At 35.9% G+C, this 17,307-nt stretch overlaps 1 protein-coding gene across 1 annotated transcript; it reads left to right on the top strand.

Moving 5' to 3' along the window:
- Positions 1 to 1,711: 1,711 nt before the first annotated feature.
- LOC145667193 (uncharacterized) lies at positions 1,712 to 15,781 on the top strand. The gene is made up of 5 exons (XM_081734900.1): positions 1,712 to 1,741; positions 8,196 to 8,422; positions 11,119 to 11,295; positions 12,539 to 12,635; positions 15,540 to 15,781. Exons 2-4 carry the CDS (start codon positions 8,204 to 8,206, stop codon positions 12,581 to 12,583), a joined length of 441 nt encoding a protein of 146 aa, XP_081591026.1. The 5' UTR covers positions 1,712 to 1,741; positions 8,196 to 8,203; the 3' UTR covers positions 12,584 to 12,635; positions 15,540 to 15,781.
- Positions 15,782 to 17,307: the final 1,526 nt, after the last annotated feature.

Below are 17,307 nucleotides of genomic sequence, written 5' to 3'. Positions count from 1 at the left end.
TCCGTATAGTATGAAAGACCATAATCAAAATCACACTTGGTCTTCATTTGTACCGATGAGGCGAGCATTCTTGGCTCTTGTATAGCATGAAAGATCACCAAAATTACGAAATGCAGGACCAAGACTTGACTGCAAGACAAAGAATAAGACGCAGTATTGATGACCAAGACCCAGGGAGCGAATTGTTTGAATTTCATTTGTTGGGCTGAAAGTAATGAAATAAAATTAGTACTTTGTAATTAAACATCATACTGTATTTTTAAATTTTAAATTACAAAATTCATGTTATGTATCTTCTTACATGCAACTATATATACTGTAAAATACGTTTTAATTACCAAGAAAGAAAAATCAAAGTGGTATGGGTCCCGGAATCATAAGAACTTACTTTGGAATGAAAGTTGAAGGCTTGGAAAAAATCACAGGTGTTCTCCTGTTTCCTCAACCCTTATCATTGTAGTTAAACGATTTCCTTTTATCTCCGCCAAGAGACTCTTGCTATTGCCTTGCGAGAAGACCCCCTGCCGTACAAGCAGGTGAGAACACTGACCTTGAATAAAAATTTCGTCACATAGAACTAAAGCAAGAAAAAAAATAAACTTCTCCCACGTCGGACATTGGTATCAGTTATAAAAAGAAATAACCAAACCTCAAAAGTGCCAAATATTCATTAAGATGCATATACAAATCCACCTCTTGATCTAGCTAGTGGTTAACGTCTAAGACTTCGGTACACGTGGTCCGGGTTTAATTCCCAATGGGAGTGCATTTTGGCGTTTACCCAGTGTCGTGACCATAGTGCTCTCAAACGGATCGGGTTGACCCGACCCGACCCGACCCGACTCGGATCGGGTCAGCTAGGGTCGGGTCGGGTCGGGTTGTCGGGTCGGGTCAGTCGAGTCAACTCGGGTCGGGTTGTCGGGTCAGGCTATTCGGTTCGGGCTGTCGGGTCGGGTCAGTCGGGTTGGGTTATTCGGGTCGGGTCAATCGGGTCAGCTCGGGTCGGGTTGTTGGGTCAGGTCAATGAGGTCGGATCACGGTTCGGGTCAGTTTGTTCGGGTCGGGTCATCGGGTCGAGTCACGGGTCGGGTCGGGTCGGTCTTCAACCCGACCCGACACGACCCGTTGAGAGCAGTACTTTCTACCATCATGTTTCCGTTTGGGGTTTAAAAGAAAGCAGAGCTTTGCAGAAGCAATAGTTTAAGTGGATTTTCTGAAGGTTTAAGGAAAAGGATTCACCAAACAAAACAATATAGAATTTGTCAAGTAGGGAAGAAAACAGAAAGCAGGAGGAAAAAAAGGACATTTTTTCCTGTATTCCACTTACGACCCTCTTTAAAATACTTTGCTTCGTTCTAAGCATCAAAGTTGTCAGGGGTAAAGAATATTGTCACATGTCACCTTGAACCCAGATAGCATGTAAGCTTAAATCAAGGGTCGCTTTCCCTTGATTTTGGCTTAGCAATGTACAGTTGATGCGACAAGCGACAATCAACGTTTACTTTAGCTTGTTTTTAACTTGAAAAGAAGCTTGAATGCGACAAGCGACAATCAACGTTTATTTGAGCTTGATTTTAACTTGAAGAGAAGCTTGAATTTATCAACTTTCTACTAAGCCTATTTCAAGCTTGATTCAAAACGCTTGACGTTTGTCGATTGTTTAGAAAATGGAGCCATCTGTAGGATTGGCGAGTAGTCTTAGATATTTGCCGAGTTGATTTCTTCCAAAAGGTAAACAAAGGTAAGCTCTGTGTATAAAATGTAACAGTAAGCCCTAATTTAGTTTTAGTTACAAAATAAAAAGGTGAGTTTTGTTTTAAACTGGCGCGCTGAGCGCTTTTAGGATAATTTTATACACTAGTCTTACTTCATTACTTTCGAAATATGGATGGAATTTTATGCTTGTACTTTTTTTTTTTTTTTTTAAGTATGTGTTCATCCGTATAATGTATACAATTTTTAGCCATTGGATTCTTTAATGTCAGTGATGTCTCTTGACAATTAACATCAGCATGGGCGCCCGAAGGGGAGGGCAGAGTAGGACCCGGGCCCCCTTCTGGCTTACAAAAATGTATACGTAATATAGCAAATATAGCATCCATGGAGATGGGCTCCTCCCTAGAAAAAATTTTTCGGGCGCCCCTGAACATCAGTACAAAGATTAGAAGGTTAATTTCAGCAGACGGCTTTACCATATTAAAAATTTATAGGTGGAATACTTGATAACATGTTAAGGCATTACTTTAACAGACGGCTCTACCATATTTATATCGATTTTGTGGTCATTTTTCACTAGATTTGAAATAATACTGTTACATATAGATAATTTTGGAACTTGGGGGCCAAAATCAGGTAAAATCACCGTGCTTACATGAGAAATAAGTTGGTGTTACGTAACTGTAATTACTAACATAACTAACCAAACCTAAACTAAATCATCAAAAACACAGAAAATATAGGCAGAAAGTACGAATTCAGGTAAAATCACCATGTAAAAATTATTGCGGATATTTTATATATTTTTTCACTTTCCTCGTTCATGTGCATATCCTCCGTCGCTGACATGCCTGCTCTCTACGGACGCAGCCCCTCGCTCCGCTCGGGACCCCCTGCTGCGCTCCTGCCCTGACTCGGTTAATGACGTTCGTGCTTTTTTTGTGGCCACCTAGCACAAGTTGGTTCATGATTTATGCAATAGCTGCTCATTTAGTGAATTATTCTACAAAAGGAAACCGGAAAATGCAATGTGTGAACATTTGGTAGAACCGTCTGCTCGAGTAATGCCCAAGAATCTTAACCCAGCCTAAGCTAAACTAACCCAAACTAACTTAACCTACCTAAACCAAAAAAAAAAAAAGTACAGAATATATAGCAAGAAAGTACAAGATTTAAGCAAAATATTCCCCCCCCTAGTTCCAAAAATATGCCGTTACATAACACTTTACGTAGCATAGCTGAGCGAGCGAAGGGGAATAGAAGCCCCGCACGGCTCGTTTTTTTCCTACTTTTTAAGTTACACACGTTTGGCATTGCAACCATTGCAGACGGTCATTTTCCAAAGGTTCATATGTACTTACTGCCATCTCACTCCTTGCTTGCATTCATCTGCCTACCGCCTTGTCAATTAGATCACCAAAGCATACTAAATTTCCATTTCGTAGGATTCTATATAACAGATACGATTTATTAAGTCTAAACACATTAAAATAAGTTATTTAATTAGGTAGGAGCCATCTTCTAAAGTTAACCCCATATTAATAGTGAAGGTAGTTAAATGATAATGTGTTTAAACTCAATAAATTTTATGTACAAATACATGGGAAAGTAAATATATTATGGTGGAGCTATTTGCCAGGGCGGAAGGCGGTTGAATACAAGCAAGGAACGAAATGCCAGTATTTGTATGTTAAGTTTTGGAAAATGACCGTCTACAATGGCTGCAATGCCAATCGTGTGTAACTTAAAAGATAAGAAAAAATGAGTCCTACGGGCTTCTAATCCCCTCCGCTCGCTATGCTGTGGTTCGTAAAGCGTTTGTAAAGTAGTGAAATCTAGTGAAAATCTAGTGAAAAAATCAACAAAATCGATATAAATTTGGAGAGCCGTCTGCTAAAGTAATAAAAATTACGTTTTATCTCTACAATTGAGGAGAAAACTGCTTTGAATTAATACATTGCCTAAGCTTGCTTGTTTTAGCTTTCACCGATACACTACAAATTTTAACTGATGTGGCTTCCCCAAGAATCGGTACGGATTATATTTAAATACAGCAAGGACATTTCACTCATTTTAGAATGCATCATGCCTATTTTCGTTCCTTATGTTCTTCCATATTTATTCGGAGGTTGGTGGCAAAATTGAAATAGTTCAAATGAAGAATATAAATATTTATGTCCGACTTTATTTGGTAACAATTACTTATTCTAATGTATACTTCATCAATCTTAGATTAAATGATATCACTCATTTCATCGCTTTACAATAAGTGCAAGGAAAGGTTCGATCAGGTATGGACTTTTGGGTTTAGGGTAAAAGAACGATGAACTTCGAAAAATTACTTATTAGATATTAACAATAACTCAAAATGGATTATTACGCGAAAATAAGTTGGCATATTAGTTTGAAGTTTGTAAGGTAAGAAGTCGAGGGTGTAAGTTTGAGGAAACTAGGTTTTTCGTTGCTTACCTTTTTATCCTCTAAAAACAGTAACTTCTGTCTCTTGATTGAGTTTAGTGGTTTTGTTTACTTTCTTTTCTACCAGCTGAAGTCTGAATCTAAAATCTCAGAAAAATATTTGCAATCTGAACGGATGTAATAAAGAAATAATGCTATTTTCAGGATTGGCAAAAACCGTGTTCTTTTCTTTTCTTTAAAAAAAAAAACTTTTTTCACTTGAACCGGAATTTTTGCTTTAAACCAGGTTTCTTTTATTTAAATAGGTTTACCTTAGATTAAAATAGAGTAACCATTGCGCCCCCTTTTTTTTTTTAAGAGTAAAGGTAATTTGAGGCTGATGATTCGATTGAACAAGGTCGCAACCTCGAGAAATGACCTCAACCCGCTCAAACTAGAGGTCATAGGTCAACTAGTTCTGCAAACAATTTACCAGTACATCGTAAATTATTCAGCAGTCTACTCCTTCAGCATTGGTTAAGCTTGAATTTCCCTTGTCGGAGGCATGATCGTCCACAAGTTGAGTGGGGGTGGGATTCGTGAAAAATACTTTTTTAACTTCTCTCTTTAATTGTGATTTTATTTGATCAAGTTTGGAGTTCCCGCCGAACTGCCTCTAGTGTCTGTCACACTAGCGGGCGGTTAACAAAACTTTTCCACAGAAGCTGATCAAGTGTCTAAATTTATAACATTGGAAAGTAGATCGACGAAACAGAGATTTCTGTTAGGTTTGACTGGTTTGTTAATAATAATAATAATAATAAAGGTTTTATTCAGAAAGATAGTATGAATGGTCCAGAACTATTAGTCACTTCTGGTATTTATTAGCAAATTAAATTAAGCCTATATTTCTGACTTTGACTAAATTAGATCTTCTGTACTATGTAGTCTTTTAAAATTGTCCATTGATTTAATGTGTATAACTGTAGAGTGATTCCACTTTTGGTTCTTAAGTGGCTCCTAAAATATTCACAAGTATGCAAGATCACTGCAACGTATTTCTATCAGTTGACCTCCATGGATGATGAGTCTGTGGATTTATCGCCTTTGTTATCAAGGGATTCTGGTTTCGAGTTCAAATGAAGAACAATATCTCTCGAGTGCAAACTGAGTAGTGGTTCGGATCTCACTTTAAGCTGTAGGTCCCGTTCTTCATAACCCCGCTGTTATGTCCTTAACCATAGAAAGACGAAGGTTGGTCAAATTTACCCGCACTTTCTTTTTCTCTTTGCCCGAACAAATGAATTTTACAACGTTTGAAATTTTTTGTATTTTCTTCTGTAATCTAAACTTAAATTTTAGTTTTATTAGAAAGCACATTATTGTGGTAGTTTTTTTTTTTTTTTTTTTTAATAGCGCAGGTGACTAAATACATCTTCTTTAGCAACTTAGAAGTGTTAAGAGAAGTACAGTTTTACTTTAAAAGGATCATTGTAAACTTATCTATTCTTTGAATGGATGGCTAAATTAACATAATCTACTTTTATATTTGGTCTAGGAATTAATTCGTGCGGGTGGACAAGAGATGGCGCAACGAACGGAGCGTCCCACAGTTCCGTGTATCCACACATGTGTTGCAAACCCCTGTCATCGCGTATCGTTCGTAGTATAGGGCAGTGGATTAAAGCGTCAACAACACCAGTTTGTAGTTAAGTGAACATGGCGCAATTTGTGCCTGATAAAGTGTTTTTGCGGGGTGTCCTGCTGCATTACTTTAACATGCAGAAAAGTGCGACTGAAAGTCATCGTATTTTGGTGGAAGTGTATGGTGACCATGCTCTAGCTGAGCGAACGTGTCAGAAGTGGTTTGCACGGTTTAGAAGTGGTGATTTCGGCTTGGCAGACCAAGAGCGAGCTGGACAGCCAAAAAAATTTCAAGACGAAGAATTGACAGCATTGCTCGAGCAGGATTCGTGTCAAACGCAGGAACAACTTGCAGCGGCATTAGGTGTTGATCAAACAACAGTCTCCAAACGCTTGAAAGCCATGGAAATGATTCAAAAGATGTCACATTGGGTTCCACATGAATTGAAAGACAGAGACGTTGAAAGACGAAAAACCATTTGCGAATTGCTGCTTCAACGACAGAGCAGAAAGGGGTTTCTGCATCGAATTATTACGGGTGATGAGAAGTGGATCCATTACGAGAACCCTAAACGAAAAAAGGCCTGGGTGAAACCAGGTGAACCAGGTCCATCACAACCAAAACGAGATATTCACTGTGCAAAGGTTATGCTGTGCATATGGTGGGATATGAAAGGTGTGGTGTACTATGAGCTGCTGCAACCGGGTGAAACTATGAATGGAGAACGTTATCGACGACAATTAATGCGTTTGAAGCAAGCTCTGGCCAGAACACGACCAGAATGGGAGAACAGACATGATAAACTTATTGTTCAACATGATAACGCTCGCCCACATGTCGCAAAACCGGTCAAACCCTATTTAGAAAATGTCGGATGGGAAGTTTTACCCCACCCGCCGTATTCACCAGACGTTGCTTCTTCGGACTACTACTTGTTCGATTGCATGAACAACGATTTGATTGGACAGCGGTTTACTTCTTCAGAAGATATCGAAACATGGGTCTCTGACTGGATCGCTTCCAAGGATGAGGACTTCTTTCGCCACGGAATCCGTACATTGCCTGACAGATGGGCGAAAGTGGTGGCTAGCGATGGACAATATTTTTCTTAAGGTATTTATGTATTTTGTGTTTGTACTACAGCTTCAATGTGTGCGTACCAACCGCACGAATTAATTCCTAGACCAAATACATTGAGCAAACTTAATACTCTCAGGTTTAGTATAGTAACTTGTCTACACAGGCTAATGTATTTAAAGCTACTTCATGTCTGCTAACCAAATGCGGTAGTAGTCTGTACTGGGACTTATATTTGTAATATTTCCTATTAAAATTTCACGTCTTAAAATAATTTTACAACTCACATTTATTAGTAGCAGCCATTAAATAACTTTAAAATACATTAGTAGGGTTAAAATTGGAATTTACAACCGCGAGCAAAATTGCCCCTCTTAGTCTTTCACGTGACCAATTATAGTTTAGTCTTCCTAGGGTTAATGTTAAGATACACGGATGACTAATGATAGTGAATGATTATGAAGGAATTAGTGGCATGAGAACGGGAAAACCCTCACGAATATGATATTGTCCATCATAAACTCATGAGGCCGGAGATTGAACCAAAGATCCGTCGCACCAAAAGGCTACGTTCTACCTCTGAGCAATCAACCCTTTCCTTCCGCAGTGCTGATGAATGACGTCATACTCTAATGACCTGGTCATAATTCTCCAACGTAGTGGTCTTCTACACACGTCTTCCTAATTGTTCCCCACTTTTCCCCCCCAAGATTTCTGATTAAATGAACAGCCAAATCATATTAAAATAAAATCTTTGAGTTTTGTCCCACGGTTATGCGGGGCAGCCTAAAGGAGACGGTGATGATGAGAATGAATTAAATGATGGAGTGAAGAAAGTGGAGGGGAACGATAGAACCCTGAGAAAACCCACGCACACGGTGTTTGTCCACCACAAACGTACACTCATGTCCAACATTTTTGTCGCATGTCTATAAATATGTTGTTTTACGAATAAAATTTGATAACGAATTCGCCCTGTATTTCTTATAATGTTGGTATGTGCATAATCGGCAAAGACATGTATGTAGTAAATTTCATATCAAAAGAGCAGTAAATAAGAATAATAAAACGAAAATAAAACTTTCTTGTCCATTTGTTCTAATTTACGTGCTTATAATTCTTTCTCTATAACATTTTCTACAAATATACATTTCTCGATTATACACATAGTATCGGTACTAAAAGTATCCTGTAAAATTATTATCAAATTATACAGTATTCTTACAAGAAGACAGTTATAGATGTGCGACTATCATTTTGGACATGAATGTACATTTTATTGTTTCAATGATTTGTGAAATAGTATATTTTCTAGTTATATTAACACCTTCAAAACAATATTTCCTAAAATTTATTGCAGATATCAGAATGGTATTTGGCCAAATGCAATCTACTTTAGCTGACCTTAGTGAAAGAGTATCTTCCGTCGAGAAGAAAGTCGACACACTTCTAAGTAATGATGTGAGTGTGAAAGCAGAGTCCATAAACGAAGAATCCGAACTTCTTGGCCTTCTGCCTCTGCGAACGTTGGATGATTTTCAAACATTTGAGAGAAAGCTTGAAGATCCTAACTTCGGAAAGAAATATGTAAGTGTCCTATCGAAACTGTACAAGTTATGAAGCAGGTTTCAAATCTTTGTTATATCTTTTAATTTACGTCTTTTTGGAACATCTCTTTTTTGACTAAATGTTAGCATCAACTCCATTTTGGCCAATTTAGCCATTATCATGTGCATTAGCTATGGACTATAATTTTGGCAGTAGCGGATCGTAGTCTGTACAAGCACCGGTTGCAATGTTGCAATATGAAAGGTATGTAGGTACGCGCAAGTGTTCCCCTTCCCCCAAAAAATATTCAGGAAATATGAAGGGGAAAGTCTTTTAAGCTCTATTTATATATTATTGATTAATTTTTTTCTCTAATATTGATTTAATATATAAGCTATTTCCTTTTTTTCAAACAACCACTATCAATGTACGTTTATACACTATTTATATACAAAACTTCTACACTCATGTTATTGAATACGAGATAAATCGAATATATAGTATGTGCTGTAAGCCATGAATGATGGCGTTAATCCGAAAAGAAGAAAAAAAAGCAAGAAAATTGCATGCACGCAGTTAAACAAAATTATTTAATTATATAATCTATGCATTATTTTAGAATGGAAGGTCTTTCTTTGATCTTTTGGGCTTCAAATTTTCTATGACTTTATTGAAATCTGAAATGCTGCTCGCCAAGATTCTCTGAATAGAAAGCAACCCTACCGCAAATATTTTCCGCTTTATTTTCTTTAGGGTCCAGAAACACCTCTCTCCTCCGACAATATGCATTTTGTTAGCATTTCTTTGTATAAATATACGGTACAAAAAGTCCATTTTCAGAAACCACGTATTTTTGTCTGTAAAGAAGCATGAAATCTAAGATGTTTTCCTTCGAAAATGAAAAAAAAAAAATAGTTTAACATTCCAGCAAATTAGGCTAAAGAAGACAGATGAGTATTGGAAGTGAATGATTTGATATTAATTTATGCTCTCCGCCGGAAATCGAACACAGAATCATATGCACGAAAGACACAGAGCTAGGAATTAGACCAGTAGTAAGACATTTTCTTCTTGGAGACTCGATCGATCCCCCCCCCCAGAATAGGGTTTTTTAAAAATTAAATCTTATCCCAAGAATTTTCACTTTTGTATTATAAATGTTAAATAAAATCTATTGACTTCGAACGACCGCCCCCCAAACTTTCAGCTTGGATTCGTCCCTGCTACCACCAGACTTATATTTGTTCTTTGCGAGTTTGTTTTGTGAATAACTTCTTTTTTCCAAGCGTCTGTATCTCCCTCACCCTATAAATTGAGTCAAGCGCTGCTAAGCGGAGGAATTTGTGACTATTACAGAAGCTGACCAGTTGCGGAAGAAAGGCAACCGCAAGAAAGCTATGCGGGAAGATAGGAGCGATGCAAGAATAAATCCACTTCCCCATGTTAACAGATAGGAGCTTGCTGCCATATGCTCGATATTACTGCTTCCAGTAGCAACTTTCGCTGCCACCGGAAATGTAAATCTCTCTCTTTTTTTTGCGTTTTTTAATTTACTTTTTTCAGAAATGCATCAATACTGTTTTTGCGCTCAAGAGCAGAGGTTTATTTTTTACTGATACACTACATTAATACTTAAAAATAGTTTTAGTATTAAAAAATATCCGTTTGCACAACCATGCAACATATAGTACCAGCCGCTGCTGAATTTTGGTCAACTTGCCATTCATACTTGCTAATATAGTCATTTAGGCGGCAATTAAATCTTTTGCAGTCAATTTTTTTTAGAATATATGGAAAACCTAAAAAAAAAAGTAGTTTATCTTGGTATTTTTCTAATTCTTCTGTTTAGAACAGCACTTACATTGTCACAGTAGATTAGATATCTTTTATCAGTCTCACCTATCCGTCACGGTAAATTGGGATTCCTGAATCTGCTTTCTCCATAGTCAGTTGTTTGATTAGTTTCTAGTTATTTTTAGTTTGGGTTGGGTTTTTCTTGTTAAGATGCGTGCATGTGTATGTATATATTTTTGTGATAGATTAATAGTGTTATCAAGACATACCCAGCATTTGAAGTTGGAAATAATTAAAGAGATTTTATTACTTCTAGTCAATGAAGGAACAAATTATATTGTGAAACTGTTTGATTTGAGGATATCAAAAGATAAATAATATTATAACATCTTTGTAAACTAGTAGACAAAAAGTACCAAATTTTTACTTTCTTTGTTCCTAAATTCTGTTACCTATAATTTAAGGTAAGTTGAAGCATTTTTAGCTAGTTTCTGTGCGTCATTTAGCTATTTTCTGACACTACTTGTTGGCAGCATTGATTAACCCACTGTTTCTTGTTACTTTTGAAAGTGTATGTAACTTCCATATACATACACACACACACACACACATATATATATATATATATAATTCAAACGGACAATGGTCCTTTTAAATAACCGCAATTTCGATATAAAGCTGAAAGTTACCAAATAAATCCCAGGCAAACAGTTTTTGTTAGTCACGTAGCCCATTTGATACGGCCTTGCATGAAACTCAGAACTCCACGCCCTTTTTTTTCACACTTCACATTACGGTATTTAAAAATTAATCTAGTTTCATTCATGCTTCGTTATTTTTTTTCCCACTGGTAGAAAAACATAACAATACGGACCCTTATATATATTGTTTTTTTTTTCGATTTCAGCATGCATTAGATCTAAATAATTTCCTTTTTTCAGGTAAAAGTATTACTGTCAATTGGTGGTAAGGATTTAAAAGGTTTCGCTCACAATGCAATAAGAAGAACTTTGTGCGACAAGCTCGCAATGGAATTCTCCTACTCTGGCAGGAAACCAAGGATCATGAAGCAAAAAAGCACACCTTTGGGTCCACCCAAATGTGCAAAAAGATCCACAGTAAGTTGATTTGAAAAGTGGTAGTGAAATATTTAACTTCATTTATTTATTTATGCTAGTAACCATACAAAATTCTAGTTTGCTAATTACTAAGTCTTACTTCTCTCGTACTGGACGTGTGTTCTCATATTAGTATGTCCCAAGCAATCAGAAGTAATTCTTCATGAATAAAGTATGCTTTGAGTATTTTAGGATGCTTTTACTGTCAAGTAGTATAATATGTAAATGTGTTCACCCTTACTGGGTGAATATAAAATCTGTGTAGAATATATAGGAAATTCAATAACTAATCCAACACTCTGTGTTGTAAACAAAGCTTTACTGGCAAAGTACACATTTAAACAAATCTTTGCTTGAAAAAGCATTCAAAAACAATTTGTAAGGTGTACGGAAAACCTAAAACCAAATAAAATTCCAAGGTAGGAATGATTCCAGGGCTAAATAAAGTCAATAGTGTCAACGAATTTAAATTGAAGTACAGTGTAGGAATCACTATGTGAAGTATAATTTTGCACCAGACTTTTCGTGTATACCTGTAAATTTGATACTGTCTACCACATGAATGTAACTTTGAAAGAATATAACTTTGTTGGGTTGGCAACACTGTTAGTCTGGTAGTATTACATAGTATGCCAAACTGTGTCCCCTGTCGATATTTTAAAGGTGCAAAATTTCAGAGCTCTTTGTCTAACACTAGAACGCAGATAAAACACTAGAAGAATATAGCTTTCGAAGTTACCATAATTCCAGTATAAAAAGAGAAAAGTTGCAGGCTTTCAAGACGGCGAATAGTCAAACTTTCTTCTTTCTGTCGTCTTCGTCTTTCAATTTTTCGTGACAACGAAGTTAGCCAAAACCTAATGTTTTTTGTAGTGTTATTTAAAGTGACTTGAAACGTTGACTCAAAACCATATCACCACTAAGGGCACCGGAAGAAAGTCTTGTTACACTTGTATAGAAAAATGTAACTTTTCCATTATATAATATACCAAAAGTGTGGTGAAAGATAACTTTCTATAGTACCCTTACATAAAAATCACAAAATAGGGGCCTAGCTTAGATGACTTGAAAAATAATATAGGAATTACTTTCAGCTCTAGGTATGCACGTTTACAAATCATACCATAATTCCCTAAAGCTATTTAAGAGGAAAGAGGGAAATTTATTTCAAATGACTTTTTTTTTATACAATAAAAGAATAAAAATCGCTAGTTTTTGCTTGAAATTCTATCTTTCTTTTCAGCTGCTGGTCGTAAGATGTACACCGACGCAACAGAAGAAACGGTGAAGGAAGTATTGGGTCTTTGGCTGCAGCAGGCGGAGCCTAGACTACTGCGTAGGTAAGTATAGTTTTACCTATTTTCCTTACAATCACGAGAGAGAGAGGAAAGTTCTTACCATCACTAAATAAGCTAGGGATCTGCAACTTAGTGAAATGAGATAAAATGTTTACCTTGTATGTACTTATTATTTTATTATCCCTTATAATTTAGCAACTTGCCTGTTACTTTCCTCGGAGGGTGGAAATTTTAACTAAAATCGAGATTCATTACTGTTTACATTTTTATTTTCTTGTCTTCTGGAAGAAAGTACCTCTGTTAGTTTAATTTTATTTTTTTGATTACTCCTATCTGCTGATGATTTTTTTTAAGACTAACGTTTATTCCTTGATTAATTTTGGTGTTGATTACTTATTTTCTATACTGAAGGAAATTTCATTTTTTGAAAACTGCGATGTCACAGTAATAGACAGATAGGCACTTTCTGTTATGTTTGCCTTCTAAAAACATTTCCTACCTGCTGCATGAAAAACAGAAAGCAACTAACCTCTTTTTTTCTTGACTAATTTTAGTGTTATTTTACATCTTTTCTATCTACTGAACGAACTCATCTCTTGAGAGAAAAACTACAATACCACCCTCTTTCTTGATTGATTAGAGTTAATTACTTCTTTTCTATACTAAATGAAACCATCTTACATTCTGGAAAACTCTGCAATGCCATTGTAATAGAGAAATATGCAATAGCAGAATCTTTCAGACGATAAGATTATTTCGTTTAGTATAGAAACAAGCAATAAAGCACTATAATTAATTAAGATACAGAATGGTATTGTAGTTTTTTTTTCTTCTCAAAAGATAAGGTTTCATTCAGGAGATAGAAAAGAAGTAAAATAACATTAAAACTAATCAAGAAACAGTTTTTTTTTCCTAGAAGATAAAGACTTCAGCAGTTAGAAAATTTTGTTAAAAGACAAAATAATAGTAAATGCACATTTCTCTCTTACAAAGACATTCCCGAGTTTCCCGGAAGATAAGACTTCATTCAGTATGAAAAAGAAGTAATCAACAGCAAAATTGAACAAGAAACAAAGGTTAATGTTTTATCCACAAGATAAAGACTTCATTCAGCAGTGGCAGTAATAAAAATAAATTTTAAAAAAAAGTAAGAGTAGTTTTTTCCCCAAAGACAAAAAGATTTCAATAGGATGGAGCACGCCAAAGTATGCGTATGCGTAAACACTCAAGAACAAATTACCAGGAAAATAAATAGGGAGACATAGGTCTTAAAATGCATTCAGAATTTGACTGGATTGAAGTAAATGAAGTGATTTGCCTGCTTTGTGCCATGTACACTGAGAAATGTTTCTGCTTTCAAAGATGGGATATAAAGAACTAGGTCGATAGGTCGCAGGAGTATTTATTACTTCTCTATAATGAATTGTGAAACGACGCTAATGATTCCGACACGACGTTCCATGAATATGGGTCAAATAAACTTAGTGTTACAGTTACGGTAATGAGTCATCCCTTCTTCATTTGATATGTATGATGAAGGCAATATGCATGTCTTCCTATCAGTTATTCTTGTGTTTTGAAAGAATGAAACGTTGCAAAGATGTATTCCTCCGCTGTAAGGCTCAGGATTAAAATCCGTTTGTTTTACTGTCACAAATAAATCCAGAGAATTGTTGCTCAACACCTCCTTACGTATTAGTCACCAGTAACTTTTTATATATATATTTTTAAAGAGAAATATTTCATTGAACCTCTAAGGTATGTTCCAAACTCGTTGCAAAATGGTACGAAGTTGTCCGTGTACACGATACCTATTTTAGTAAATTCTTACGCTTTTCCTGTAAATTGCGAACTACACTTTCCCATGCGTTCTGTTGTACATTACGCAGGATAACGCCTTGTAGGTCATCATCTATCATTTGTGTTGCTCCGTGAAGAATACAAGGTATATAGGTTCACACACTTATGGCCTATCTTTCCTGTGAATCGTGAGATCAGATTGTATTTCATACAAGGCATGGAGAGAAAATTAAAGAAATAATTAAATATTTGTTCTTCCATCCCTCAGTGATTTCTTATATCAGTGATCACTTCGTTTGTTTTTCGTAACGCCGTACTTATACAACAGTACCGAGTGAGACAATATGAAAATTTCTGGATTTATCTCAATTGATGCTCTCATAGAACAATGCACGTTTTCAGCTAGGAAAAAACTTCTACTGAAAATTTACTGGCACTAGAACATTGAAATAGGTAAAGTGAATAAATACCATGCAGTGGTACCAGTGATGAAACGGGTCACATACTTCGTGACTCGTGATCACGAAGTAGTCAGATCCCTGACCCTGTATGACCCAGACAGATTCGTGCGATCCCGAGACGACTTAATATCAGACTATGGGAGAGTATGTTGTAATTGTAACAAACGCGATTCTTTCCTTTCAAGTGTTTCTTATGAGTGATCGTCAAAATTTAATCAAATAAGGCTGTAAAACGTAAAATGTAGAATATAAGGGATGCCGCTAAACCGAAAGAGTGTTTGCGTAATGTTTGTGTATAGTAGTGTTTAAAATTACTTTATTAATTTTCAGTATGGGGAGATGAATTATATTGTATTTGACAGTCAAGACACTTTGAATAAGAAGTGTCACACTGCAAATCTAACATCTGAATAGGTGAGCTCGATTATTGAATATTAATTCACTATAAAAATTCTACCGTAATGCTATAGAGATCATATTTGGAGTGCTTCCAAGCCATGGATCACCAGATCTGAGAAACGAGTGCCAGACCCTGTTGCCTTGTGTGGCACTTACTTCAAAGAATAATAATGTATTTTAATGAAAGCGTATTTATAAGGTAAACAATATGAATGTTTTCTTTTAACTGTGCAATTACAATGTTTTACATGTTTTTCAGTACGTATTTATGATCGTTATTTTGCAGAGAACGAAGAACTTCAAAACCTGTAGTGGAAGGTGACACCGTTGAAGTTGAGGAACCCAATTAAGGAAATAAGTTAGAAATAATACAAAAAATGTAAATAAGTTCAATAAATAACATTGTAATACAAGCTGATTGTTTTCATGAAACCTTATATCAGTTATTGCTTAGAATGTAGGGATAATTTATTTCAATTATGTAGCAGCAGGATGCGAAATAATAACAGTTATGATCGGGGAGAGAGAGGAGTAGATAAATAAGTAAAAAAAAAAAAAAAAAAAAAAGAAAAGAAAAAATGCACTGGAAAGTTTTGAAATGAAGATTTCATATATTGTACATCCAAAATTATTGAACTATGTAAGGTTAGGGATAATGCTTAACCACTAGGTTGTCCACTAACTGCACAGATTTACTGGCATGTGCTAAGATTTACTGTAAATAGTTTGTATACTTCTGACAGTGTCAGTGTCACCATATCTCGCCAGTAAATTGTTGAGGATTAATTTTCTTCCAAAATTTTGAAGTGTGGGAATGGCCATCCTCAGTATTTCGCACCCTGTGTAGCAGTGGTTCTAAGATTTAATTTATATTTCTTTCCTGAAATCTGATAATTTAAAAGTTTGCTTAGCCCTTGACGTTTGTCTATGGTGCACGTCTATGCTGCGCCTAGGGTCGTGGTTGATTCTCAGTGGAAGACCTTATAAACACTGAACGCGTTACTGCGGATTCTACAGGTCAGTGTCTCATATAAAGCTTCGTGCTGAAACGGGACGCTCAACTTCAACATCAAACTGTGGTTAATGGTAAACTAATTGGATACTGATCTGCCAGGTCGCATAGTATATTCACCAAGGAACTCAGGAAAAGTGTTGCTTTCTATATTGAGATAAGATACTAATCTCAATAGACTGGAGTATGGGGTATATATTCAACACCAATGTTGTGTGAGACATGGATTTATAATTTAACATGATATCTCAATAATGTTACTCAACAGAAATAAACCTCGTGCTGCAAAGACGCATAATAGACGAAGGAAAGAAGCATAATACAGATTGTGAAAGTATACATATTTTGCTTTCATTTTGACCGAACACAACTATTCTTTTTCAGAACATTGCTTATGTAGGTTTAACAGTTCTTTCGTCCTCACCTTTACGTTTATTTTTGCAGAATTGTTGTCTATATGAGCTTGATTTCATTTTGTATAAGGTTTGAAGTGAGGTCCAGTAGTGTCAATCTTGATACAGATTTATTTCTGCACGTAAGAAAATGATTCATCTGGTTGGCGTCATGTATAATGTTTGATGTGAAGGTTAGTATAATGTTCAGTGTGTAAGTTACATAAATGATGGTGTGTGTTCTTTTGCCATCTGAGGGTGTTTGGATATTGCCACCACTTTATTGGCATTCTTTTAAAAATATTGCAGAAACCATAGCCTACTACTATGTTTACTATTAATAGTAAGTATGGTATGGTTTCCCCTATATATATTTAAAAGAATGCCAATAAAGTGATGGCAATATCCAAACACCCTCAGATGACAAAAGAATACACACCATCATTTATGTAACTTACACATCGAACATTATACTAACCTACACATCAAACATTATACATGTCGCCAAGCAGATGAATCATTTTCTCACGTGCAGAAATAAATTTGTATCAAGCTTTACTGAGAAGCTTGCAATAAACGGGACATATTAAGCATGTGCTATACTTGATGTGAACAGCTTGAAATAAGCTTGAGGTGACAAGCCTGTAGCA

Source organism: Thermobia domestica, chromosome 1 (assembly GCF_964235325.1).
Source record: "Thermobia domestica chromosome 1, izTheDome1.hap1.1, whole genome shotgun sequence".
NCBI classification, from domain to species: Eukaryota; Metazoa; Arthropoda; class Insecta; order Zygentoma; family Lepismatidae; genus Thermobia; species Thermobia domestica.
The sequence above is the reverse complement of the archived record's forward strand: the minus strand, read 5'-3'. Positions and strand labels throughout refer to the sequence as shown.

Excerpts from the sequence above, each read along its gene's own strand:
- LOC145667193 (XM_081734900.1), top strand. The coding sequence starts at position 8,204 with ATGGTATTTGGCCAAATGCAATCTACTTTAGCTGACCTTAGTGAAAGA. Across the intron at positions 8,423-11,118 it reads CTAACTTCGGAAAGAAATAT|GTAAAAGTATTACTGTCAAT; the intron begins GTAAGTGTCCTA and ends TCCTTTTTTCAG. Across the intron at positions 11,296-12,538 it reads AATGTGCAAAAAGATCCACA|CTGCTGGTCGTAAGATGTAC; the intron begins GTAAGTTGATTT and ends CTTTCTTTTCAG.